The 25,619-nt window shown below is 35.5% G+C and overlaps 1 protein-coding gene across 2 annotated transcripts in view; it reads left to right on the top strand.

Annotated features, from left to right (window-relative positions):
* Positions 1-6,193: 6,193 nt before the first annotated feature.
* INTS8 (integrator complex subunit 8) overlaps positions 6,194-25,619 on the top strand; it is a 48,183-nt gene continuing 28,757 nt past the window's right edge. Inside the window, exons 1-14 of one of the 2 annotated variants that reach the window (XM_074316844.1) lie at positions 6,217-6,481; positions 7,267-7,360; positions 7,735-7,909; positions 9,502-9,642; positions 9,951-10,022; positions 10,882-10,933; positions 12,132-12,314; positions 15,715-15,822; positions 17,744-17,899; positions 20,028-20,128; positions 21,465-21,606; positions 23,497-23,567; positions 23,944-24,119; positions 25,282-25,415. In XM_074316844.1, coding sequence (XP_074172945.1) covers positions 9,524-9,642; positions 9,951-10,022; positions 10,882-10,933; positions 12,132-12,314; positions 15,715-15,822; positions 17,744-17,899; positions 20,028-20,128; positions 21,465-21,606; positions 23,497-23,567; positions 23,944-24,119; positions 25,282-25,415 — 1,314 coding nt within the window. In that variant the 5' untranslated portion in view covers positions 6,217-6,481; positions 7,267-7,360; positions 7,735-7,909; positions 9,502-9,523. Of the gene's footprint in view, positions 6,482-7,266; positions 7,361-7,734; positions 7,910-9,501; positions 9,643-9,950; positions 10,023-10,881; positions 10,934-12,131; positions 12,315-15,714; positions 15,823-17,743; positions 17,900-20,027; positions 20,129-21,464; positions 21,607-23,496; positions 23,568-23,943; positions 24,120-25,281; positions 25,416-25,619 lie in introns of both variants that reach the window. The other variant, XM_019713349.2, reaches the window with a different exon arrangement.

Below are 25,619 nucleotides of genomic sequence, written 5' to 3'. Positions count from 1 at the left end.
GTCAGTAAGTCTGTGCTGGTTCCTTTAAGAGGAGCGCCTGGAACTTCAGCTGCCCTCTGTCTCACTCAGTCACAATTTCCACTGGTTTTCACAACCAGAAAGTATGGAGACTTCTCTTTCCAGCACTGAAATTTTGGGCTAAGGAGAGGCTGAACTCCTCGCTCCTCGGGGTGGACCTCCACAGCTGAGATATCCCTCCCAATTTTTAACGGTCACACACAGGTGTGGGACCAGCCCATTCTGCCTCTCTGCCCCTCCCACTCATCTTGAGGTGGCTTAGTTATAGGGCTTTGATTCAGCAAGATTTTAGGCGATTCTCAATGATGGTTAGTTTGTTGTTTAGTTGTAATTTTGTGTGGTCGTGAGAAGGTAAGCACAGCATTTACCTACTTTGCCATCTTGACCAGAAATGGTGCACTATTTTACATTTTACGTATATAAGGATTCCAATTTCTCCATATCCTTCCCAACACTTACTGTCTTTTTGATCATAGCCATTTTTGTGGATGTGAAGCAGTATCTCATGCAGTTTTTGTTTGCCTTTCTTTTAATGACTAATGATGTTGAACATCTTTTCATGAGGCCGTTTGTATATCGTCTTTGAAGAACTGTCTATTCTATCCCTTACCCATTTTTCATTTTTGTTACATGTCATTTTATTGTTGAGTTATGAGTTCTTTATACATTGTGTTTAATTGTTTTATCAGATATATGATTTGCAAATATTTTCTCTCACTGTGTGGGTTCACTTTTCACTTTCCTGATGCAATCTTTGTAAGTGTATTACATTTAAAATGGAAATGTTTCCCCAGCCTTTGTTATTGCTGAAAGCCTATTATGCAGACAAGTTAAAAAGCCTGTTTTTAGACATTCCGGGGGCACCTTTCTGAGAACACTCACACCAGGATTGCTGCATACTGAGAGAGAAATGTGTGCCGCTGACAGGAGACAAACACCCCAAACCTGGGAAAGCTAATATGGCTACAAAGTTCCAGACTTCACAAAATATGTCTCTTGCATCAGAGCAAAGCAGATGGTGATTTGCAGTGTCTCCTGGCAGACACCCTCCACATGTACTGCTCAGAGAAACAATGGCCCCTGGCTGGAAGCTTGAGTTTATTAGATTCCTTCAGTGTTGATGAATACTTACCTGACTACCTCAAAGAATGGGACTGTAAGTTTTGTAAACTTGAAGATCTTTGAGAACTTTCAAGTACCCATCTGAAAAGGCAAGTTCAGCCCTATAGCATTTTTATGGTGGGACATCTTTGAGTCTAAATAAAGTACCTAGGAGTCTATTGAAATTGTATAATGTTATTATGTTAGATGGTAGTGGAATCATCAACTCTTCCTTAGTGTTAAAAAAACTTACTTTTTTGTATGTGACATAAACATTTATGTCAAAATGTAAAGTTAATCTGTACTGATTTCTTAAACCTTAATGACATATAGGATTATTATAGTCTTTTGAACATGTTTATCTGTATGGACTACAGTGAATGGATATGAATTTTATGTACTGTGGTATTTTTAATTGACTGTGATTTTTCCATCTTGTTATCAATGGACAGAGTTGTAAAAATTCTCATATTTGAGAACCACCTTGTCATAATATTACATTAGTAGCTAATAAAAATGATTATTTGTTATCCGTCTTAACTAATATAAGGAAGCTCCCCTCGTTGGGGTTTACCTGAGCACATTTTGGATTACTCCCCTTTATCTTTCACTTTGTTATTAAACCTCTATTTAAAGATTTGGGGAGGAAGACCCTCACAATTATATACATTCCTTCCTTCCTTTCTTCTCCCCCCCCTTTCTTCCGGGCTGTGTGTCGTTAGAGAAAGAGTAGTTATCTCAGAAGAAATAGAAGCCATCTGAAGGGAAACCTCAACTACCCACCAGCTAAGCTAAAAACCCTTTTGAGTCCAGATGCCTCCTTTCTTCCTACTCCAGTGGAAGACATGTCTTTCATCAATAGCAGTTCTGCACCAGTGCATTTCTCAGGCATCCTGCCTTCATAAATCATCTCCTTACATTCCTGTGTCTTCGACTTTTCCCTTTTTACTGCATCTTTACCATCAATATTTAAACATATTTAGATCTTTTTACTAAACAAGAAAAATAAGAATGTGAAAGAAAAAAAAATCCCCCTTAACCCCACCTCCTCTCTTTTTTTTTCTTTTCTGCTATTTTATTTTCTGTTTTTTTCTCACCTGCACTCTTAACATAGTCCAATCCATTCTTTATACATGAGTCAGCATAATCTGTTTAAAAGATCAAACTTATCATGGCATGCCCTCTTAAAATCTTTCCAATGGCTTCCTATTGCTTTTAGAATAAATTTCCAAATCATCACCATGATGTATAAGCTTTGCAGAATTAACCCCTCTCCTACTTCTTCTTGTCTTCTCTCTCTCTGACTCACTGGCTTCAGTGTATAGGCCTCTTTTCTGGAACATGTGGAAACCTTTTAACTTCTCTAACCTATTCTCTATATTGCAGCAATAATGGATTTAATAAAAAAAAAAATCAAGTCCAAAATCTTAACATGGCCTATTTGGCTTTAGATAATTTAGCCTCTACCAACCTCTCCATTTTTTCCCCATACCATTCTATTCCTTTCTCACCACGGTCTGGTTGTATTAGAATTATTTTGATTTCTCTAACATGTCCTTCTTTAGGCCTGTATACAAATGTCATAAATTCTTTGTATGCTTTCCCCTGACACACTCTGACCCCAGCAGCTTTTCCTGTCCCCCTTACCTAACATAACTTCTACTTACTGCAGATTTCTGCTTGAGACTTCCACACTCATCACTTCCATGTTCCTTTGTTCCTCAAACTAGGTTGTCTCTTTACTAAATATAATATCTGGTTAGGACTTAGCAACTTTGGGACTTCCTCTTTGTTAGGATTTAGCAACTCTGGGATTTATATTTAATGGCTGGCTTTCCCATTACACTGTGAACTCTGTGAGGACAGGGACTATATATGCTGTAACACACACACACACACACACACACACACACACACACACACACACACCACAGAGCTATTTTTTCTTCTCTAAAGGAGCTCCAAGAAACCCCTCAGACTCTAAAGAACACAGTTTGGAAATCATGTATTATGCTAATAAAATCATGAGGGCCTAAACTAATAAATACCAATAGGGAGATTATTTTCATGGAAGATTTGGCATGTTTTATTCACCAGTTAGGCATAAAAAATGAAGGGAGAAAAAATGATTTCCATATTTCTGACTCCAGTGACAGGGTGGATGATCTGTGTCTGCCCTCTATTAGGATAGGACATAGCTAAGTGACAGGTTTAAAATTCACATTGGAAACATTGACTGTGCACCACCTGTGAGGTTCAAAATGGAAATGTCCAGTGGACACTGAGTGTTTGGACATTAGGTGTGCACAAGAACTAGAATTGCAAGAGTGGGAAGAGTGACCAGGGGTGGTTCTTACAGTGAGAAGAGGATTAAGAACAGGACATCAGGGAACACCAAAATGAAAAAGTGGGGAGAGGCAGCACAGAGCCCAGAAAAGTGATTGTGCAGAAAGAGAATAACAAGGCAATTGTTGCTATTGAAGCATTCGATTTACTTTCTTTTATGGAGGAGCTATTCCCATTTATCTTTCCTAAAACTTTTCAAAGCCTTCCCTCTTCATTCTGGAAAAGACCATAGCCATCAGATCTCCTCTCTATCCAATATTGGAAGCAGGTTGGGTACAGTGGGAAGTTCACCAAAATGCTGGCTCAGCCCCTTGTTTGTTGGGAAACCTTGGGCAAATCATGACTCTGGAATCTTAGTTCCTTCATTGGTTAAAAGGTGTATGATAGGGTTGTTTATAAGAGAAAATTAGAATCATGTATATGAAAATAATTTGCAAATTTAAAAGCGCTATATGATGTTAGCTAACAATTATGTATTGATGCTTCTAATTCTTTTATCAATCCTAAGATTAGGCATTATTATTCCTGTTTTTTTTTTTTTTATTGGGGAAGGGGTACAGGAGTTTATTGGGGAACAGTTTATTGGGGAACAGTGTTTACTTCCAGGACTTTTTTCTAGGTCAAGTTGTTGTCCTTTCAATCTTAGTTGTGGAGGGTGCAGATCAGCTCCAGGTCCAGTTGCCATTGCTAGTTGCAGGGGGCGCAGCCCACGTCTCTTGTGGGAGTCGAGGAATTGAACTGGCAACCTTGTGGTTGAGAGCCCACTGGCCCATGTGGGAATCGAACCTGGCAGCCTTCCGAGTTAGAAGCATGGAGCTCTAACAACCTGAGCCACCAGGCCGGCCCCTATTCCTGTTTTATAAATGTGAAAACTAAGGTTCATAGAGGTTAAGAAGCTTAACCTGGAGTTTGCACTAGTGTGTGAATCATTTATGAATACATTTTTTCCATTTTAATTGTTTGTTAATTAAAAAAAACAAGAACAAATGGTAAGATTTCATTCTTTTTTTATAGCCAAGTAATGCTCTATTGCATAAATGTACTACAGTTTCTTTATCCAATTGTCTATCCATGGACATTTTGGTTGTTTCTATATCTTGGCTATTGTGAATAGTGCTGCAATAAACACAGGTATGCATATGTTTTTTCAAATTAGTGTTTTGGATTTCTTTGGATAGATACCCAGGAGTGTACTTCCTGGGTCATAAGGTAGTTCCATTTTCAATTTTTTGAGATACTTCCATACTGTTCTCCATAGTGGCTGCACCATTCTGCTATCCCACCAATAGTGCACTAGGTTTCCCTTTTCTCCACATCTTCGCCAGCACTTGTTTTTTGTTGATTTATTGAAGATTGCCATTCTGACAGAAGTGAGGTGGTATCTCATTGTGGTTTTTATTTGCATTTCTCTGATTAGAAAAAAGAATGAAATCTTACCATTGCAACCACATGGTAGGACCTTGAGAATATTATGCTAAGTGAAATAAGTCACACTGAGAAAGACAAATACCATATGATCTCACTTATATGTGGAATCTAAAGGACAGAATAAATGAGCAAACAAAACAGAAATAGACTCAGATATAGGAAAAAAAACTCTTGGTTGCTAGCTAGGAGGGGGGAGGGGATGGGGGAAGTGAAGGGATTAGAAAGAGCAAATTAGTAGATGCAGTATAGTCATGGGGATATGAAATACAGCATGGGGAATATAATCAACAATGTTGTCAAGATTATGTAAGGTGCCACATGGGCACTGGACTTATCAAGGGGATCACTTCATAGACTGTGTAGATGCCTGACCTGTGTGCTGTACAACTGAAGCTGAAGTAGAATAATACTGTATGTCAACTACAAGGAAAAAAAAAATAAAATTAAAAAAAAAAAAAAAAATATATATATATATATATATATATATATATATATATATATATATATATATGTATGTATATATATAGTCACGGGAGGTGGAGTATGGCATAAGGAAGATAGTCAATGGTGTTGTAACAGTTACATAAGATGTCAGAGGCATAGTAGCTTGGGGGAGGGGGATTATCACTTGTGAGGGGTGTAAATATTTAACTATTATGTTGCTTTGTGCACCTGAAACTAATAATAAAAAACAAAACTAGAAAACTGCAAAAAAAGAAAAAGAAAAAACCCCACATAAGAACATTACCGAATGTAGCTAAATGTAAAATGAGGTGAACAATACCTCCAGCGGGGATATCAGGAAAATTAATTAGGCGCTAAATATTGAGAGTCCTGAGAAGTAACAGAAAGCCTGGATCTCACTAGTTTGTCGTCTGTTGAGGGGGAGGGGACGGTTAGGACACTAGTGCCCAAGACGGTAAGGGGAGTATCTGCCCAGAGGACCTAGGTGGGAGGAAATTTCAGAATTAGAAAAGAAATTTCAGAATTGGAAACGGGGAAATTGAAAGCACCGAAGACAAACTGGCTCACAGTTTCAACCTGTAGTGTTCATCGTCTTTTACGAAGACATTGAGACCCACTGCAAACCTAGATGAGGTTGTTTCTTTCCCGAACAGAGAAATTCTCAGGGGAAACGCGAAAGCCAACGAGGACCCAGCATTCCCCCAATCATCTCCTATGGTAACCGGAGGAGGCGTGGTGTGGGGAACGGTCCTGCCCTCTCTATCTCCAACTCAAACCACGATTGGCCGGAGGAGCGGCGGTGCGCAGGAAGGCGGATCCAAGAGCCCTTACAGCAGAGCCGCGCCGCCATTTTGGGTTGTGTGGGTTTCCGGGACATTTCGAGTGCAACCTTTTTGCTTCTAGTAGTTCGGTGGGTCACAGCCCCGGCTCCCGAGTCCGAGTGTCAGGTTGGAGCCGGGAAGCGTCCCTGGGGGTACCAGCGGCGGGGGCAGGATGAGCGCGGAGGCGGCGGACCGGGAGGCGGCCACCTCCAGCCGGCCCTGCACCCCGCCGCAGACCTGCTGGTTTGAGTTCTTGCTGGAGGAGTCGCTGTTGGAGAAACATCTGCGCAAGCCCTGTCCGGGTAAGCGTGGCGCATGCAGCCGGAGGAGAGCGGGACACGGCCACCGGCACTGCCCGCTGGGCTCCCACGACCGCGCCTTCTGGGCTACGAAGCTGCGGCCTAAGAGGCACGGACCACAGCCAAGCTCTGGCCGGGCCCCGTCGCGGAGCATTAAGAGTCCTAGCGCTGGGGCTCCGACGTTGGGGGCCAAAGAAAAGCTCAAAACAGGACCTTCCCATTTCACCCTTTTAGGGTTTTAGCAACTGCGAGGTGGTCTTGTGACATTGCTTGGGTTGGGGAGGCTGGCTCGAACCCTTCTCTTTGCAGAACATTTGGCTGTGATTAATTTGGGGAGATGGGGATGAAATTTACGGTGCTAATCCTGACGCCAATTAGTTATATCTTGGATTCTTATTTAACTGTTCTTCAGCGAGGGGATTTTACTGACTTAGTTATATATTCCAAAGTTGGGCAGTAAATTAAAATGAGAAAATCTTTGAAAACAGGAAATGTTATGCATCTGCAAGATGGTTATTGTATAATGATGATCATTATATTAAAACAATCTCCCAGTTAATGAATTATTAGAGAAGGAGGTTTTCCAGACATTTCTGAAAAGAGGTACATACTGGCATGAAAAGGTAAGTTCCTTGAATAGGATTCTGCTGATAAAGTTTGAATCCAGGTTTGGCTTGTTCAGTCTAATAGACTGGCCTTAACTGATGGAGACTACTGTGCAAGAAGTTAGTGTACTTGGGTAGTTTTACCACCTGTATTATATATTTTTAATTCATTGCTTTTGACAGATATTTGTTGATTGCTTTCTGCCTGCCAGACACTGTGCTTAATGCTTCACATCTGTTATCTCATTTAATTCAGTCTTCACAATAATCCTATGAGGTAGGTGGTATTATCTCTATTGTGCATTGACTGAAACAGGTGTAGAGAGGTGAGTTGATGCAAGTCCCACCGTTTCTAAAGACAGCATCTCTTTCCTCTAATTGACATTGGTTATTTGCTGAACTGGAAATCTGTAACCATTCTGTTCTTCCCTGTCAAGTGCTTTCTTCTGCATGAATCTGTTCTCCCTTCCTCCTTACCACCCTTCCTGCTCTTCCCCTTTATTTCGCAAGCACACTTATAAATCATTTTCCTTAGTGGTAACTACACAGCTGTTTGGATTCCTTTTGTTGCCATAAACGAATACAGTGAATCCTTTCCCATCTTCATAATTAAAATTTAAATTTGAGAATTTACTTTCTTTTAAATCCTAGATCCTGCACCAGTTCAACTTATAGTTCAGTTTTTGGAACAAGCTTCCAAACCTTCAGTTAATGAACAAAACCAAGTTCAACCTCCACCTGATAACAAGAGAAATCGTATTTTAAAACTACTTGCTCTTAAAGTTGCTGCACATTTGAAGTGGGACTTGGACATATTAGAAAAAAGGTATACATGATTTAAATTAAATTTATTTTGAAGTACTGTATATCTATTTTGGTTTATTTCTACATATGCTTATATAATAGCCCTTAAAATGAGAATTATTTTACATTCTTGGTAAAATATGCAAATATTTTTCAAAAGCTATAAGAAAGTACTTGAATACTAGATGAATTTAAATCACCTTTTAAAGTATAAATTTGAAAAAAAGTATATACTTGATGTTATCAATAATGAGGCGTTGATGACGATGATGATTTGATGTGGTGACTAGAGAAAATCCACACCTAAACACTTAAGTTTCTGTTTCCTTTTCATATCTGAATTAAATGGATAAAAATTAATGACGGATGTTCCATAATATTTTGAATGATTTGCTACTGAATAATTCAGTTAATTTTACTGGTCACAAATCAGTCACTGTCTCCCAAACTATATAAAATATCTTATTAGAATCACTGCTTATTTGTTTACAAATAAATGCTTTCAAGGCTATGCTTAGAAAAGGATTTTTTTAAATCTTCACTCCGCTCACAATTTAAGAAGAAATACCTTATAGAAAACTTCAGAAAATAGGAAATAATAGGGGAGAGAAGTGTTTTTAACATTTTTTGTAGTTTTTGTTGCTTTAACTTTATTTTTTAAACAAAGTTGTGAGCACACCCTATATACTGTTTTGATTTCTTTCCCCCCCCCCACCAATAGAGTATCACGAGCATTTCCCCATTTTATTTTTTGGAGATAATTCTATTGTATGGATAGTTTATTAACTGTTTCTTCATGGATAGTCATTTTGTTTTCTAGTTTATTTTTATAAATCACACAGCCTTAAGTATCTTTGTCCTTACATTTTATATTAATTTTTAGTTATATCCTTAGTTCAGATTATTAAATTGCTGGGTTGGGTGGTATAAACATTTTTAAGGCGTATGTTGCATATTGCCAGATTGCATTCCAAGAGCATTGTACTAGTTTATACTCAGTAGTAGTTAAACACTTTTTCATCACCCATTCTCCAGCATTACATATTACAATTTAAAAAAAGTTTTATTCTTTAATCTGAAGGAGAACCTATCCAATAATAGACTCAAGAGGCATATGAACAGATAGCAATATGTACAAAAAAGTATGTTTATGATACAGTTGGAAAATTGAACATGGATTGGATATTTGATGATAAGTAATTGAAAAATTTTTAGATGTGAAAATACTGTGAATATGGTAAGAGTCAATTTTTGGGAGACCTATTCTGAAGTACTTAGGGAAGAAATAATTTAATATTGGAATTTACTTCACAATAATTTGGGAAGGAGGGAAGAGGGTAAGATTGGCCATCAGTTGATAATTGTTGAAGCTGGATGATGGGCGCATGGGGATTCATTATATTCTGTCTACATTTAAATTCTTTTCATAATAAAAGTTGTAAAAATCTTTTAAAATGTGTTATTTTCATGTGAGTTGAGACAGATGAATAAAATGGCCTTGTAGATTTAGTCTTTCAACAATGTAATTATTGTCAGTGAAGATACTGAATTGTGTATTTGTGCTTCTTATGCAGCTAATATGCAGACATGTACCTTTTGCTTCTTCCTTTTAAGTTTGTCTGTTCCAGTATTGAATATGCTGCTGAATGAACTGCTATGCATCAGTAAAGTTCCTCCTGGGACAAAGCATGTAGACATGGATCTGGCCACTTTACCTCCAACCACTGCCATGGCTATACTGCTCTACAATAGATGGTAAATTTTTTCATAAACCTAAAATGTGTTGTACAGCCTCTGTTTAATTGTACTCTGGCTTTCAGAGGATGTTTTTAAGGGGCTCTCACAGAGGATCTTGGGAACTGTGAGTCTGGTGGAGAAAACTTGTGACTGCATAAATGAGAAGCATTGTATTAAAAAGTATGTGGATGATTTAGAAAGTTTTTATTATATGTTAATTACAATTTCAGGTAATTTATAATACAAATTTTCCAAGGAGTACTTGAAAAATAACTGAAGTGACATTTATAATGTATTAAATTTTCTTTTTCTTGTATTTTCTTCAGGGCAATTAGGACAATTGTTCAAAGTAGTTTTCCTGTCAAACAGGCAAAACCTGGACCTCCTCAGTTAAGTGTGTAAGTTGGCACATATGATACTCACTCGGCACTTTTTTCATCAAAAAAAAAAAAAAAATTTTGAAGTTTTTAATAACCTCTGGTACAGAAGAGTAGAGCAGAAATCGGAAGGCAGAAGGCCTGCTTTGGAAAGTGGGTTTGGAGGCATTAGAGGGTGAGAGAATCAGGTAGTACTTTGGATAGCTAGAGTAGAGAGCTCTGAAAAAGAAGAAAAGTACTTTGTGAATTGTGCCTTTCATCTTAATAAGAATTAGCTGGCCTTCAAAGTGTGAAAATTTTTTTCATTTAATTAAATTTACTTGAAGATAACATTTGTTCTGTATGTGGGAAAATTATTTTGATGTATGTAAATATTTTAGAGTACAAAAGTTATAAAAGTTTGATCATATGTGGAGTTGTAAACCTAATTTTTAAATTCCAGGTAGCAACTTACCCAAATTTGGAGCTAGAGAGAGAGTTTTTTAACTTATATAAATGAGCTTTTGCTGCCAGTAAGTTTCATTCTTTTTTAAAAAAAAATTTTTTTAATTAGTTTCAGGTGTATAAAACTGATTAAACATTTACATCCCTCATAAAGTGATGTCTATCCCTCTGACATTGTACATAGTACATCACATACATTGTACATCATAATATCTAAGTTTCATTCTTAAGTTGAAGGGTTTTTTTTTTTTGATGCAAAGCAAATGAGAAAATAATAGTAAATAAATTGAGCATGATTATAATTGAGTTTTTGTTTTTTTCAGCATGAGAAGAAACAGCATTAAAAACATTATTTAAATTCAACCTCGTTTACAAAAGTTTTGAATTTTCAGTCTTTTGAGTAACATTTGATACTCTTCAATTATTTCTCTTTTAGTATGAATCAGATGCAACAGGAGAAAGAGTTAACAGAAAATATTTTAAAAGTGGTGAGTATCGACATCAGTTTAACATTTCTGGGACACAGAGTGTGTTAGACGCTTTTCCTAACCTTAGGTATGAGAGTTGGCAAGGTGTAGATACAATGACATTTAAGTTTTCACTGTGAGAACATAGTTTGGTAATATTTTAAATTGTACAGATTTTCAGTGTTGATGATAGAGTGAGTGCTTTACCACCAATTCTGTTGTTGAGTATTTCATGACACTATAGCAGATACGAGAAGTTATTCTTATAAATGGTATCTTTATATTCTTCTATATGTTCCATAAGTTCTAAATAAACATTTTATAATTTTGTAGTCAGAAAAATGCAGCAGTTATTTTTTTATTGATCTAGTTAATGTAAAAATAGAAATGTAAGAGTTTCCATAATTTAAAAATGATCTCTAATTCTTTATTTAATACTTACAATATGCCAGAGATACCATGTAAAATGCAGGGACTAGGAGAGGAGAGGGAAGATAAGAAACAGTCTTCATCTATATGAACCAAATATGTTGTAGTATTTTGAATGTGGAAGCAAAAACCTGCATTTTTGTTACCTGGTACCTATTAAATGGCTGGCACATTGAAGCATACAAACATTTCTTGCATAAATCAACAGAACAGCAAATCTTTTTTTTTTTTTTTTTTTAGGTTTTATTTTATTTTATTATTTATTTATTTATTTTTTTTATTAAATTTATTGAGGTGACAATTGTTAGTAAAATTACATAGATTTCAGGTGTACAATTCTGTATTACATCATCTATAAATCCCATTGTGTGTTCATCACCCAGAGTCAGTTCTCCTTCCATCACCATATATTCGATCCCCCTTACCCTCATCTCCCACCCCCCACCCCCCACCCCCCTTACCCTCTGGCAACCACCAAACCATTGTCTGTGTCTATGAGTTTCAGAACAGCAAATCTTAAAAGCATTTTTCTTTATTAACTTTTCTGTAGAAAAAAGATAATCTTTTCCAATTTGTATTTTCTAATTTCACAATAGGAACGTACTATAGTTTTTAAACATTTAAGATAACTTTATTTCAACAAATTTAATTGCACTTCTCCTGTGTTGAATTTTTTTTTAATAGTCTTGTACACTAAGCTACTAAGTATCCTGTAACTATAGTATTTTGGTTAATATAGTCTGTTGCTGCCATTTTTGTATTTTAATAATTTGTTTATTGAATTTTTTAGCTCAAAGAACAAGCTTCGGATTCTATTTTGGTACTAGAGGCAGCCCTTAAATTAAATAAGGATCTTTATGTCCACACAATGAGAACATTAGATTTATTGGCCATGGAGCCAGGCATGGTAAATGGAGAAACTGAGAGTTCTGCTGCTGGATTGAAAATCAAAACTGAGGAGATGCAGTGTCAGGTATTTATTTCAGTATTTAATCAGTGCATGGCAAATTTTTGGAAAATCTTATATGAGATCATCCTAGTGTTTTTAACTAGAATTTATTTCTCCTTTTGTCTCTTTGATTTTGACTTAAGATGCTATTAAAACTGCATTGCATTATCATATTTTGCAGGATTCTGTTATTCTTAGGATGAGTTGATATGCGTTACTGCAAAATAGAAAGAGGCTTAGGTTCAAATCCCATTTTTAATGTGCTTTTACTTCATCTTTCTATGCCTCAATTTTCTCATCTGAAAAATGGGGGGTCTTAATATCTTCTTCACAGGATTCTTAGGAGATTAAAGGGAATCCTGTTGGATACATGCTTGCTCACAATAAATCCTTAACAAATAAAAACCAAACAAACAGAAAACTGCATTGCATTTAATTTGTGAATTTTGTATGACTTCACTTGAAATTTTTCTAAAAGACATGCAAGGGAAATTTCATTTGAACTTTTGTCTCTGAAATAGACAAATAGACAGACTGTTTCCCAGTTCTATTTAGGAGACAGAGTTTAAATCCTGAGGATGTAGTGAATACATAACTGATTTACAGTTCATTTATATTAGTAGAAATCTAATCAGACCCCCCACACACATACAAAACAAACAACTAATTGTGTTAGACTTTGAAAAATGTAGGCTCCTAGAAAAAAATACCTCATGTTTGAAGGATCTTAAGGTTGTCTACTTTTGGTAACTCTTGGGCCCTACTTCTTTGACAGCTTTCAGTTGATGTTTGTTGTTAGATGTTTATTCATGTTTTCTTTTTCCCTGCTGGATTATAGACACTTGGAGGTCTCTCGCTCTCTTTTTAAAAAAATATATTTTGTATCTTCCTCACTTTCTAGCGCAGAACCTTGAGTATAACAGAAATTTAAAAATAATTGATGATTGCCTAAAGCAGGCCACTAGGATAGTGTCTTTTATTTTCTATACGCTTTTTTCTTTGTGAGTTAGCATGACTTCTTTACTTCACTATTTCCCATTCCCAAAAAGGGCAGAAGTAGCTATGACAAAGTGTTAGGAGGTGTCTTTTCAGGTTAGCTTGTTCTAGAATTGAAGGTAATCACTTTTTTAAGACCTGATGAGATGGAGAATACAGTAGGAGTAGGAATAATGAGGCATAGACAATTGGTAACCTCTTTAAACTGTTAATGAAACTTGCATATAGGAGGTTTTCTGGGACTGTAGTATCTTATAATTGCTGAGAATCTGTTTAAAAGTTACTGGTAACACTTCCAATTTTCACAGTATAGTGAGTGATATAACCTGCAAAACAAAATTCTTATAAAACATCTAGATGTGCTAAGTAAACTCAAATTTTCTTTTAATTACATAGCTGAGTCATAATTCCTATTTTTTGAATGGCAAATTGGTAGGAATACTCATTTCCTGGCATGTTAATATTTAAAGTGCATTCTTTACTAAAATTTATCTGACTCAAAAGAAAAATCTTTACATTTTTTTCCCCCAGTAAAACCAAAAGTATACCTGTTCTTGAGGCTACTTCATTATTAGGTGTTTTGTTTTATTTTAACCTATCAATCACCTCTTAATTGCAGAATTTAACTCATTTTAGTGGCTAGTCAGCTAGTATAGTCATACTTGAAAATGTCTTCTTGAAATCTTAAGCTCTGTCTTTGCCTGGAAAGGGGAATTATATATAACTATATATAACGTATGCATATGTATGTGTGTTTGTGTGTCTATAAATCAATCAATCTCAGTCTCTTTATATATATATATATATATATATATATATATATATGTATATATACACATCTATATATATGTATATATATATATAAACTTTTTTTTCTTACTTTTTTAGCACACCCCTTTACTCTAGATAGGAGGAAACTTTCTAGAATGAAAATCAGCCATTAAATGCAGACTAAATAGTGCAAAGTAGTATTCTAGAGGCTGAGAAGCATTAATTCTGATTTGTTGAACAGGATGGAATAATACCTATAATGCATATCAGTAAAGAGTAGCTCCATAATGAGTACCAGAGACTATACAGCTTAGGAGTTTGGAGGAGAAATAAGTATCTGTTGGCTAAGGTTGGTTTGGTATAAATGGAAATAAGGGATGTGGAATGAAGTTTATTTTTAGGATCTGATGTGAATGGGGAATTGAGGAGACTGATATGATTGAAGCAGAGAAGAATACAGAGGTTTGAAGAGAGAAATTAGTCCAGATTCTGAGATCCTCGGCGATCAGGCAAAGGGGTTTGAACTTTCTCTCACTTGGAGGAATAATTTGAAGACTTTTAAGAAAGTCAGATCAAGAAGACTGATCTGTCAGCTATGTGTAGAATAAACTTGAGACGGGATATTAGGACTCTAGGGCTCTGGGTTCAAGCCTGGGCTCTCTTAGTACTTGGTTATATGCTTTTAAGCAGACATGACACTTTCTGAGCCTTAGTATCCCTGTCCATTAAATAGCCAAATTGAACAGTCTGAGTCTTTGAGTTCTGCACTTGGTGAAGCTAGGCATCAATTTAAGAAAGTCCTTAGAAAAAATATACAGATTCTGTTAGAAAAAGATAACTGGAAATGTACTATTATTTTATAGTCATTCAAATTTCTTAATGTTTTACTCTGGCCAGTCCTGTTATAGTAGACATTTGCTCCCTTTGTTCCCCCTGCTTTTGGAGAGATTCCCCAGAATCTGTTCCCTTCTGTGTTTGAAGAACTCTCTACCTTCTGAGACTTGGTGGGAGGCAGAACTTGCTTCCTGTAACAGAACTGAAAACTCCAAATACTCGCTTTCTCTAGCCGTACCCTGCTTGAGGGCAAGCTTGTCACATAGGTGACAGACACATTTAGACTGTGCATCAGGAGCTAGTAAGTCAGTGAAGTGGGAATGATAGAGACTCCATTGTGATGGTGAGTAGCAGCAACAGAGACAGTAAAATCTAGTTTACAGGCGCAGCACGATTGAGAGTGTATGTAGCTGCTGCTTTTAATGTCTAGTGCTGGTGGCTGTAGGTGATAGGAGCTGTGAAGTCTAGTGTTGGAATAGCTGCAGTGGTATCTCATTAGACCAGTTGTGGCTCTTGTCCTGACTGCTTGCCTCTCTTGCCCCTTTTGTTTTCTAAGCCTGATGCTTTGGCCTTACCAATAATTCTGTAGGCCATTTGAAATCTTAATAGTAAATCTATTTTCTTCTTGTATCAGTCATAGTTGGTTTCTGTGGCTTGTGACTAAGAAACTGATTGTTAATGATTGTTTCACCACTCATTAAAATGCGTTTTTCCCCCCTGTATATATACCTGTGTTTTTCTGAGATAAAGATGATTTTTGGTTTTGTGAACTCTTGAGTATGTGAAAAATTACTAAGCAAATTGGTGTTCATTACCATTTTAGGTGTGTTATGATTTGGGTGCAGCATACTTCCAGCAAGGCTCTACAAATTCAGCTGTCTATGAAAATGCCAGAGAAAAATTTTTTAGAACCAAAGAACTAATTGCAGAGGTAAATACGTTCATTACCGGCATATAATATTCAGACCTTTACAACATCTGTACATTTTTGGCTTTCATTTTTCTGATAAACAAGTTTTTATTGTAGTAGTAAATTTTCAAAGTTCAAGAAAGTACTGAAAACATTTTTAAAAATCTGTATTACTACTGCCTGGAAATAACTCTTTTTGCCATTAGAGCTTATTTTCTTCCAGTTTTTATTTTATGTTTTTATACAGTTAAGCTCATTCTGTATATATTATTTTGTATCTTAAATCTTTGACTAGACATTTAAAATGTATTCTGTTCTGTGATTTGTTTCATTTCCCTAATGTTTGGGCATTTAGGTTGTTTACTGTTTTTATTTATTACAAAGCTGCAGTATTAGTATCTCCAAGCATAAATTTTTGTTTGGATTTTAGATAGTTTCAAGTTAAATTCCTGCAAGTAGAGTTACTATGTCCAGTGGTTATTCCTTTTTTCTTTTTTTAAATTTTATTGGAAAATAGTGTTTTTCAAGGACCCATCAGCTCCAAGTCAAGTTGTTGTTTTCAATCTAGTTGTGGAGGGCTCAGCTCCCTGGCTCATGTGGGAATCAAACTGGCGACCTTGGTGCTATGAGCACTGCTCTAACCAACTGAGCCAACCGGCTGCCTGGTTATTCATTTTTTAAATGCTACCCTGCTTCCCCGAAAATAAGACCTAGCCGGACAATCAGCTCTAATGCGTCTTTTGGAGCAAAAATTAATGTAAGACCTGGTCCTATATTATATAAGACCCGGGCTTATTTTACTATAAGTAAATAAGCCCGGGTCTTATATTAATTTTTGCTCCAAAAGACACATTAGAGCTGATTGTCTGGCTAGGTCTTATTTTCAGGGAAACACGGTATAATATATGAAACTGAATTACTTTCCGTGTAACTTTATTTCAGGGTACTCTAATCAACAGTAAGATATATATTTTTTAATTAAAGTTTATTGGGGTGACAATTGTTAGTACAGTTACATATATTTCAGGTGTACAATTCTGTAAGATTTTTTTTTTAATTGCCAATTTGACATGTGAAATATACTATCTTTAAAAAGTTTGCATTTTCTAATTCCTAGTAAGGGTAAACTTTTTCATGTGTTTAGCACTTGGAGTTTTCTTTATATGGTTCAGACAACTGAAATTTAAAGTGCGTAACTAGGTTTTTGTATGCCTGGTGCCTAGAAAAATTCCCTCTTCAGTCTCTCCTTTCCTCACCAGAGAAATTGATTAAATGCACTAGAGTCTTACTTTAAATCTACTCTAAACCCATTGGGGAATCTCCATTTTACTTTGCCTGGGTAACTCATCAGATTTCTAATTTTACGGCATTTCAGGTATAGTGATTTAAAACTTTAATTTTTAAAAACTGTGTCTTAAACAATTTTTCTGTTCTGGTAGAAGAACAGAAACTTCTTTCCAATTGAGTGAAAATTTAGTTTGTCCCCCCCCCGCCCCCCCTAAATCTCTGCCAGGTATATGTATTTTTAAATATTTTAAGTTTGTTTTTAGTAGTGTTCACTCTTTGTTAATCGATGTCTCAATTGTCATAAATACTTAGAGTTATAATAATATCTACCTTTTGTATGTTGACCTGAAAACTCTAAACTGGGAGTCAGCAAACTTTTTTGGAAAGGGCCAGATAGTAGATATTTCAGGCTTTGTGGACCTTACACAGTTTTTGGCATATCCTTATTTGTTGTTGTTTGTCCCTTTATGTTAGTTCAAGGGCTGTACAAAAACAGGCCACAGGCTGGATTGGGCCTTAACCTTTATATTTTTTGTGTTTCCTCCAGCCCTGAATTTTTTTTAGCATTTTCTCATACTGTTCAAATGCACTAAGTGGGTGCTAGACTATTGTTTCTGTTACATTGATAGGTAATATATACCTCTTTACTTTACAGATAGGTTCATTATCTCTTCATTGTACCATAGATGAGAAGCGGTTAGCTGGCTATTGTCAAGCGTGTGATGTTCTTGTACCTTCTTCTGATAGTACATCTCAACAGTTGACTCCATATAGTCAAGTCCATATTTGTTTGAGATCCGGCAACTATCAGGTAAGAGTGATGAGGGGGATGCAGTAGTGTAGTTGAAAAATTTTGGAAGCCAGACAGAACTGAGTTTGAATCCTGGCACCATCATTTACCAGTTGTTTGATTTGGGGTAAATTGTCAGATTGGCCTGTAAAATAGTGGTAATAATTATCTCAATTCATAAGCTTCTATTGAGAATCAAGTGAGAAGTTATAGTTTATACCCAAAGGCAAAGCACTGTATATAGATGTTGGTTTCTTATTATTGATATCCTTTTTTGAAGGTACAGAGTTTACCCATTTTAAGTAAATTTTGTAAGAAACTCTGTAAGCAGAACTTTTACATTTAAAGTTACAGGTGGAGAACTTTTAGTTTTATGGTGCCTAAAGTTGTGTGTCTGATTTGAAAGAATAGCCTTGTAGCCCAGCCTTGTTTCCCACAACAAATACTAAGACTGACAAAGAAAGTGAGCAAAGTGGTTTTGGTAGGTTTGGATGGTATGTTAGAGTCCACTTTGCCAATGATCCTGGTCCTCATTTTAGTTTTACTCATGAAAAGGACTTAAAAGTAGTCAGTTAAGATTTTTTATTGCCCCTTCTTAGAGTAGTAATCACTGGGAATTACAATTTGTACTTTAAAAATTTTTGTTGGAAAACCTTGATTCTAGAAAGTGAACAGTTGAACTCAAAATAGGAGTCATGAAATGACAAACCTATAGCATACCTTTAGTTTTATGTTTCCAAATGGGCTTTAGCCCAGCTTTTTAGTTCACTATTCTTAACTAAAGTTAATTTTTTTTCCATAGAAAATAGAAGAAGAGAGGAGCTAGTACTTCTCCCTCCCTCTGGCTCTTTTTCAAATTCTGCTTTGCCCTAGGGAAGAAAATTAAACTTTCTTGAAGATGGATTACAGATACAGATGAATTTATTAAAGATTAGAGATCTTTCTATTGCACATCCCTAGTGAGGCTTATGGGCAATAGGGGTCAACTATGGTAAGACATAGAATCTTTAAGAAGCTGCATGGAGTGGTTTGTGCAAACAAGACCTTAAAAATACTACTCATAAATAAGCACATGTTACAGTGAGTATAGTAAAGTGCCAAAATGTGTAAACAGAAAGTAGTGTAATGGATAGCTAGGAAGAGGAAAACAGCGATTTTGTTGTACCTCTTAAATTTATCACTTTAGTTTTGTATGCAGAAGTATCTTAGAAATCATATTTAGCCTTTTAGTATTTGAATAGGATTCTCTTTATATGAACTTCCTAGTTTTTGTTTTTTTGTTTTGTGCTGATCAAGTGGTTATTAAACAGCTGTAACAAATGTTATCTTCTCATATTTGGGAAGGGCTGTTTTGCCCTGTGTAGTCCTCCCTTGCTCCAGTTTGGCTACTGAGGTGAAACTGGTTGCTCTATAGTTTTGAAACCACTTTTGTCAGTACTTTTTTGGTTGCAGTTGATTAGCTCTAACAGTTTGCAGAAAAACTTCCTTCCCATCTCCTCACACAGTCACCCCTTTTTCTTTTCTGTTGCTTGATAAAGCTGAGAAAGTGTGTATATAATGTGGATATTTTCTGTAATTCAGTAAATATATTAAGACACTTAAATTTATTAGAATAGTTTTTTAGCATGTTTTTTCCAGCTGAATTATTTTAAATTGTTTTAGTATTTTAAAAAGTTTGTTGTATGAACCCATGTTTGAAGTGAATGGGAAGAATTTTTAAAACTTCTAATAACGTAGCTTCTTTTTTAAAAAAATTAAAGTTTATTGGGGTGACAGTGGTTAGTAAAGCTACATAGGTTTCAAGTGTACAATTCTGTAATACATCATCTATATATAACTGCACTGCTTCTTACTGATTTATTTCTTTTCTCACCTCGATTTTTTTTTTCACTTCGATTTTTGGTCCATGATTTTTAATTTAAAAAGGGGAGAGGGCTATTTTTCATTCTTAATCTAATTTTTAAATTTTAGAGATTTTCCTAATAAGATATTTTTATGATTTTTCTTCATTGTGTTTTTTATTACAGAAAGACTTTTAAAAATTCATTTTTAAATTTATTTCAACTTTTTTTTGGGGGGAAGGGCTTTTTTAAAGTGAAGGAACTTGGCCATGAGTTTTGAAACGGATCCAATATTATGTGTTTCCTAGGAGTTAATAAAGATTTTCATTGAAGATAACTTAACCTTCAGTTTACCTGTTCAGTTTCGACAGTCAGTACTAAGACAACTCTTTCAGAAAGCTCAACAGAGGTAAGTTAAGTAAATTGAAGAATTACCTTTTGATTTTTGAATAAAAGAGCGAGTGTGCATTTCAGCTTTATCAAAAATAAGTCTGACAGCACTTACATTTTTGTTAGTATATTGAAGTTGACATAGAGGGACCACTTCAATGTTCATCTAATCTATGAGGTATGATCAAAAACTACAGTGAATGTTTAAATTAAAAAAAAAATTATTACAGTAAAAGACACATTGCCATTAATCACCCTCAAAATACTCCCCTTCGCTTCAAACACACTTATCCCATCATTCGTGCCACATTCTGAAACAGTTCTGGAAGTCCTCTTTCGTGAGTGTCTTTAGTTCTGCTGTCATGGCTGCCTTGATCTCCTGAATTGATTCAAAACGTTTACCTTTCATGTCGTTTTTACTTTGGGGAAGAGCCAGAAGTTGCACGGTGCCAGATCCAGTGAATGAGGTGGATAAGGACACACCGTAATGTTTTTGACAGAAATTGCTGTACCAGAAGCGATGTGGGACATGGAGCCCTTCCATCATGATCTCAAAATACGGTGAATACTGCTGTCAGGTGCCATTCAACAGAAAAGCAGGGATCTTCAGTGTGGGAAGCGGCGCATCAAACGTTAGTAACAGTGTGTGACAACTTTCAACTTGTTTGGTGCAGTCAGTCAGGTGTGAGCTACAGTTGAGAGAAGATGTGTTTTAAAGTGTGTGATAAATCATCCTCCATCATGACAATGCTCCGTGTCACACATCACTTCTGGTGTATGGCAGTTTCTGTCAAATAAAAACATCACAGTATGTACTTATCCACCTTATTGACTGGATATGGCCCCGTGAGACTTCTGGCTCTTCCCCAAAGTCAAAATGATTCAGGACATCGAGGCAGCTACGACAGCGCAACTAAAGACACTCACGGAAGAGGACTTCTAGAACTGTTTCAGAAAGTGGCAAGAATGATGGGATAAGTGTGTTCGAAGCAAGGAGTATTTTGAGGGGGATTAATAGCAATGTGTCTTTTACTGTGATAATTTTTTTTTAATTTTCCGGTTAGGTCTTATTCACTGAATTGTTTGATCACACCCCATGTTTTAACAGCCTTGGGGAAAAATATGTATAGCAGAATTTGATTCTGTTACCTAATCTGTAACTAAATTGTCCCTTGGTAAATTCAAAACCTTTCTGTTCTGCTTTCCTCCCTTACTTGGGTATTTACTAGTGTGCCTGAGTATCCTAAAATCTTACCTCTCAAGAATAAATGGCTCATTCTTGTGAATTTAGTTTTGTAATATGTACCTTTTTTTGAATTTAAAAATATTAGTGGTTCTATTTTTGTGCTCTACAGAAATGAAGCCCTAGATGAAATCTGTTTTAAAGTCTGTGCCTGTAACACAGTCCGTGATATACTGGAAGATAAAACAATTAGTGTTCAATTTAACCAGCTATTTCTTAGACCTGATAAAGAGAAAATAGACTTTCTTCTTGAGGTAAGACATTTTTTCCCTTTTGACTCACAATTTTGCTTTAAGCTTACAAATGACCTCTTGGTTGCCAAATCCAGTGCCCTCTTTTCTGTCTTCATCTGACCTGCCTCTTTGGCAAATAGTTGATACCGTGTTTCCTTGAAAATAAGACCGGGTCTTAAATATTAATTTTTGCTCCAAAAGACGCATTAGGGCTTATGTTCGGGGGATGGTCATTTTGAAAAATTAGGACTTATTTTCCGGTTAGGTCTTATTTTCGGGGAAACATGGTATTACTGACAGACAACATTCTCCTACCTTGTCTCTTTCCTAGTTCTCCTTTACTAGGTTTTTCTTAATTCTTCATTGACTTCTGTTTTGCTCTCCTTTTAGTATTTTTGCTTACAAAAGTTTTGTCCTTGGCTCTCTCATCTTCTCGCGTAATTTTTTATTCTCATCCAAAATATCAGTTACCTATTCAGATACCTGTTTACTAAAAACTCTCAAGTCATACTTCTAGCCTCTCATGTGAGTTCTAGAATCTGTGTTTCTACTGGACCTTTCTACCTCTTTCTTTAACAGTTTTAATATCAATAAAATTAATCTTTTCCATAAAGACAAAGAATCATGATTTCTGTGCCTTGTTTAAGAAAGCTTTTCCTAACCTGTGGTCATGAAGATAGTCTTATATTTTATCTTCTAAAAGCTTTACAGCTTAGCCTTCCTATCACATTTCGGTCTTTAATCCACCTAAATTGATTTTTGTATGTCATGTGAAATAGGGGTCTGATGTCATTTTTTCCCCTCATATGGCTGTCGATTTGTTCCAGTACCATTTACTGAACGCCCCTTTTTTTTTCTTTTTTTTTTCCTCGCTCTACCCCATCCCCTTCTAATGTTTCACCATTAGAGTGTGTATGGTTTTCTTATAGCTACTCCTTTTCTGATTAAGGAAGTTTCCACCTATCCTTAGTTCACGAAGCGTTCCTTTTTTTAAATCACGAATGATTTTTAGATTTTATTCACTGCTTTCCCTATTATAATCTCGTAATTTAATTTTTCTCTTCTAATTTAGTAATGTGAAATAATTAAGTGTTAAGCTATCTTTGCTTGTCTGCAATAAATACTAGGTCATGATCTTTTTTTATCTTAGTTGATGTATAATGGACACATAATATTGTATTGGTTTTAGGTGTATGACATGGTCTTTTAAAAATATATGTTGCTGAATTTGGTTTACTAATATTTAAAAACTTTTTTTACATTTATGTGTGAGATTGATACATCTGTTGTTTTTTTTCTTTCTTGTCCTGCCTTTGATTTTGGTATCAGGGTCATGCTTGCCTCATAAATAAATTGGTGTCAGTGGTATTGTAATAGCTATATATGATGTCAGAGGGGTAGTAGACTTGGATCTGGGGTTATCACTTTATGAGGGGTGTAAATGTCTAATCAGTATGTTGTTTTGTACACCTGAAACTAATATAAAAAAATGTTAGTAATTATTATCATTATGCTGCTTAGTAAGATTAACTCAACCTTTCCATGGCCATGGATATGACAGTTCCTAAAAACTTAAGGCATAAAAATAAAAGAAAAATTATGTGTATAGATAAAATAAGAATTAATATCTGCATATAATTAGTAACATAATTTATAAATTATGGGAGAAATCTGTACCATGCTAAATAGATTATTCTTTACTACATACAAATACCTGCAGTTATTGAAATGAGCAGATTCCACTCCTTCCCATATGGATTTTGTTTTTGTTCTCATCTTTTAAATTAATCAAATCTGTGATTGATATATGGTTGAAAAAGGAAAATTTATTTGTTAAGTCTAAAGTTTTTAAACTGCCATGTACATTTTTTAAGGTGCCCATATTCAAATAAAAAATATTCATATTTCTAGGTATGTTCAAGGTCAGTAAATTTAGAAAAAGCTTCTGATGCTTTCAAAGGAAAAATGGCTGCTTTTCTAAAGTAAGTGCCTATTTTTCTTTTTCCCCTTTGAACTTAGTCCTGTGAAGAAAATATGTCTTTTATTACTCTTCATGTTTGAACTGCATGTCTTAAAAACAGGCAGTAACTGATATTTGAGAACTAGTTAAGGTTGAGATTTGTGCAGTCTCACAAAGTTTATGATTATATCAGTTACTGTTTTCTTACATTGTGTCATTCACATCACAGTTTTACATAAGGACCAAAGAAAAATTTTAAATCTATTTCAGAATACTGTTAATGGAGTTTATAAAATGGTTGATTTGTTACATGGTTTATTAATAAAAATTGGTTAATATTGTTTTTCCCAAACTAAATTATATACTTTTTTGTTTTATGATATTTCTTACTGATCTAGGAATGTGTGTCTGGGGTTGGAAGATCTGCAGTATGTTTTCATGATTTCTTCACATGAGCTTTTCATTACATTGTTGAAAGATGAAGAACGAAAGCTACTTGTTGATCAGATGAGGAAGAGATCCCCTAGAATAAATCTGTGCATTAAACCTCTAACTTCATTTTATGATATCCCAGGTTAGCTCTCTAGTCTGCTAGCTAAACGTTGGCGTATTTTGCCCCTCTAGTAATATTTGCCCTTTACCATATTTGAGGATGCCTTCTTGTTTTAATTTATACTTATGTCAGTAATTAATAGAAATTTACCTGTCTTCTATAGTTATATCTCTGTCTAAGAAGTTAAGTGCTGGGATTCTGCTGAGTGTATGGTTAATGGAGAATTAGGCATAGATACATAGAAGATTTTAGCTAGGGACCTAGACCAAGGTGACTCTACTGCTAGTATGTTCGTGGTAGGTAACAAGAAGAGGAGGGAGGGGACTGGTCAAGTGTGCTAAGACCAAAAAAAAAGTACATGCTTTCATGCATTTCCATCTATATCACTGTGATACTATTTATTGGCTAAACATTTAGCTTTGGCAATATTGCCATTTTTGCCTTAATTTATTTGATGATTTTCTTCCATTTTTGCTTTTATAAATATATCGGTAGAAAATATAGTGCTGTTTATTTAAAAAAACGTAAGCTTAAAACTTAATATAGGTGCTACAGAGAATGCTGTTGGTTTAACAAAAGAGGAAAATTTTAGTTGCTTTGAACCTCACTAGATTTAAATTGCCTATCCAGTTGTAAAGGAAAAGGATAACATTAACACACATAAAATGCTGGAAATGAATTATTGAAGACTAGCTGAAAGCTGAGTTGTAAATAGGGACTTTAGTGATCATTTCTTGCTTCTTTGGGAAGGCAGTGCCTCCTCTTTCTCTTCTCCCTTCAAAAAACAAACATTCTTAATATTTGTTACTCAAATTAACATTTTATTTATACATGCTTTTTTAACCCATTATGTTCAAAAGTAGACTATACATGTTATTTTTTCATATATATCGCATAGTTCTTTCCATGAACCAGTTATTGATTTTTTACCTGTTTATAGTTTCATCTTTATTACATGCATTTATTAAATGCAGACATAATACAAATTGTGTTTGGTTTTCTCAGTGAGGAAAAGTTAATATGTAAGTTACACTATGTTGATGAATCAGTTCTCAAGATGAGGGCTGTTTTAACTTAGAAACACACACAATTTCTCTCAATAAACTGTCATTCTCATACTTATAGGATTATGTATACCCTTGAATTAAATCATAACTGAAGTAGAAATCTCTTCCTTTCTTAGCTTCGGCAAGTGTCAACATTGGCCAGTTGGAGCATCAGCTGATATTGTCAGTGGATCCCTGGAGGATTCGACAGATTTTAATTGAATTACATGGTATGACATCAGAGCGCCAATTCTGGACGGTGTCTAATAAGGTAAGAAAACCTTTGTCAAGAACAGATAAGAAGGGTGGTCTGGTGGCTCAGTTGGTTAGAGCGTGAGCTCTGGGCAACGGGGCTGCCAGTTCAATTCCCACATGGGCCAGCGAACTGCGCCCTCTGCAACTAGAATGAAGTCAATGAGCTGCCGCTCAGCTCCCGGGTGACCTGACCAGATAGCTCAGTTGGTTGGAGCGTGGG

This window comes from Rhinolophus sinicus, linkage group LG12 (genome assembly GCF_036562045.2).
Source record: "Rhinolophus sinicus isolate RSC01 linkage group LG12, ASM3656204v1, whole genome shotgun sequence".
In the NCBI taxonomy this organism is placed as follows: domain Eukaryota; kingdom Metazoa; phylum Chordata; class Mammalia; order Chiroptera; family Rhinolophidae; genus Rhinolophus; species Rhinolophus sinicus.
The sequence above is the reverse complement of the archived record's forward strand: the minus strand, read 5'-3'. Positions and strand labels throughout refer to the sequence as shown.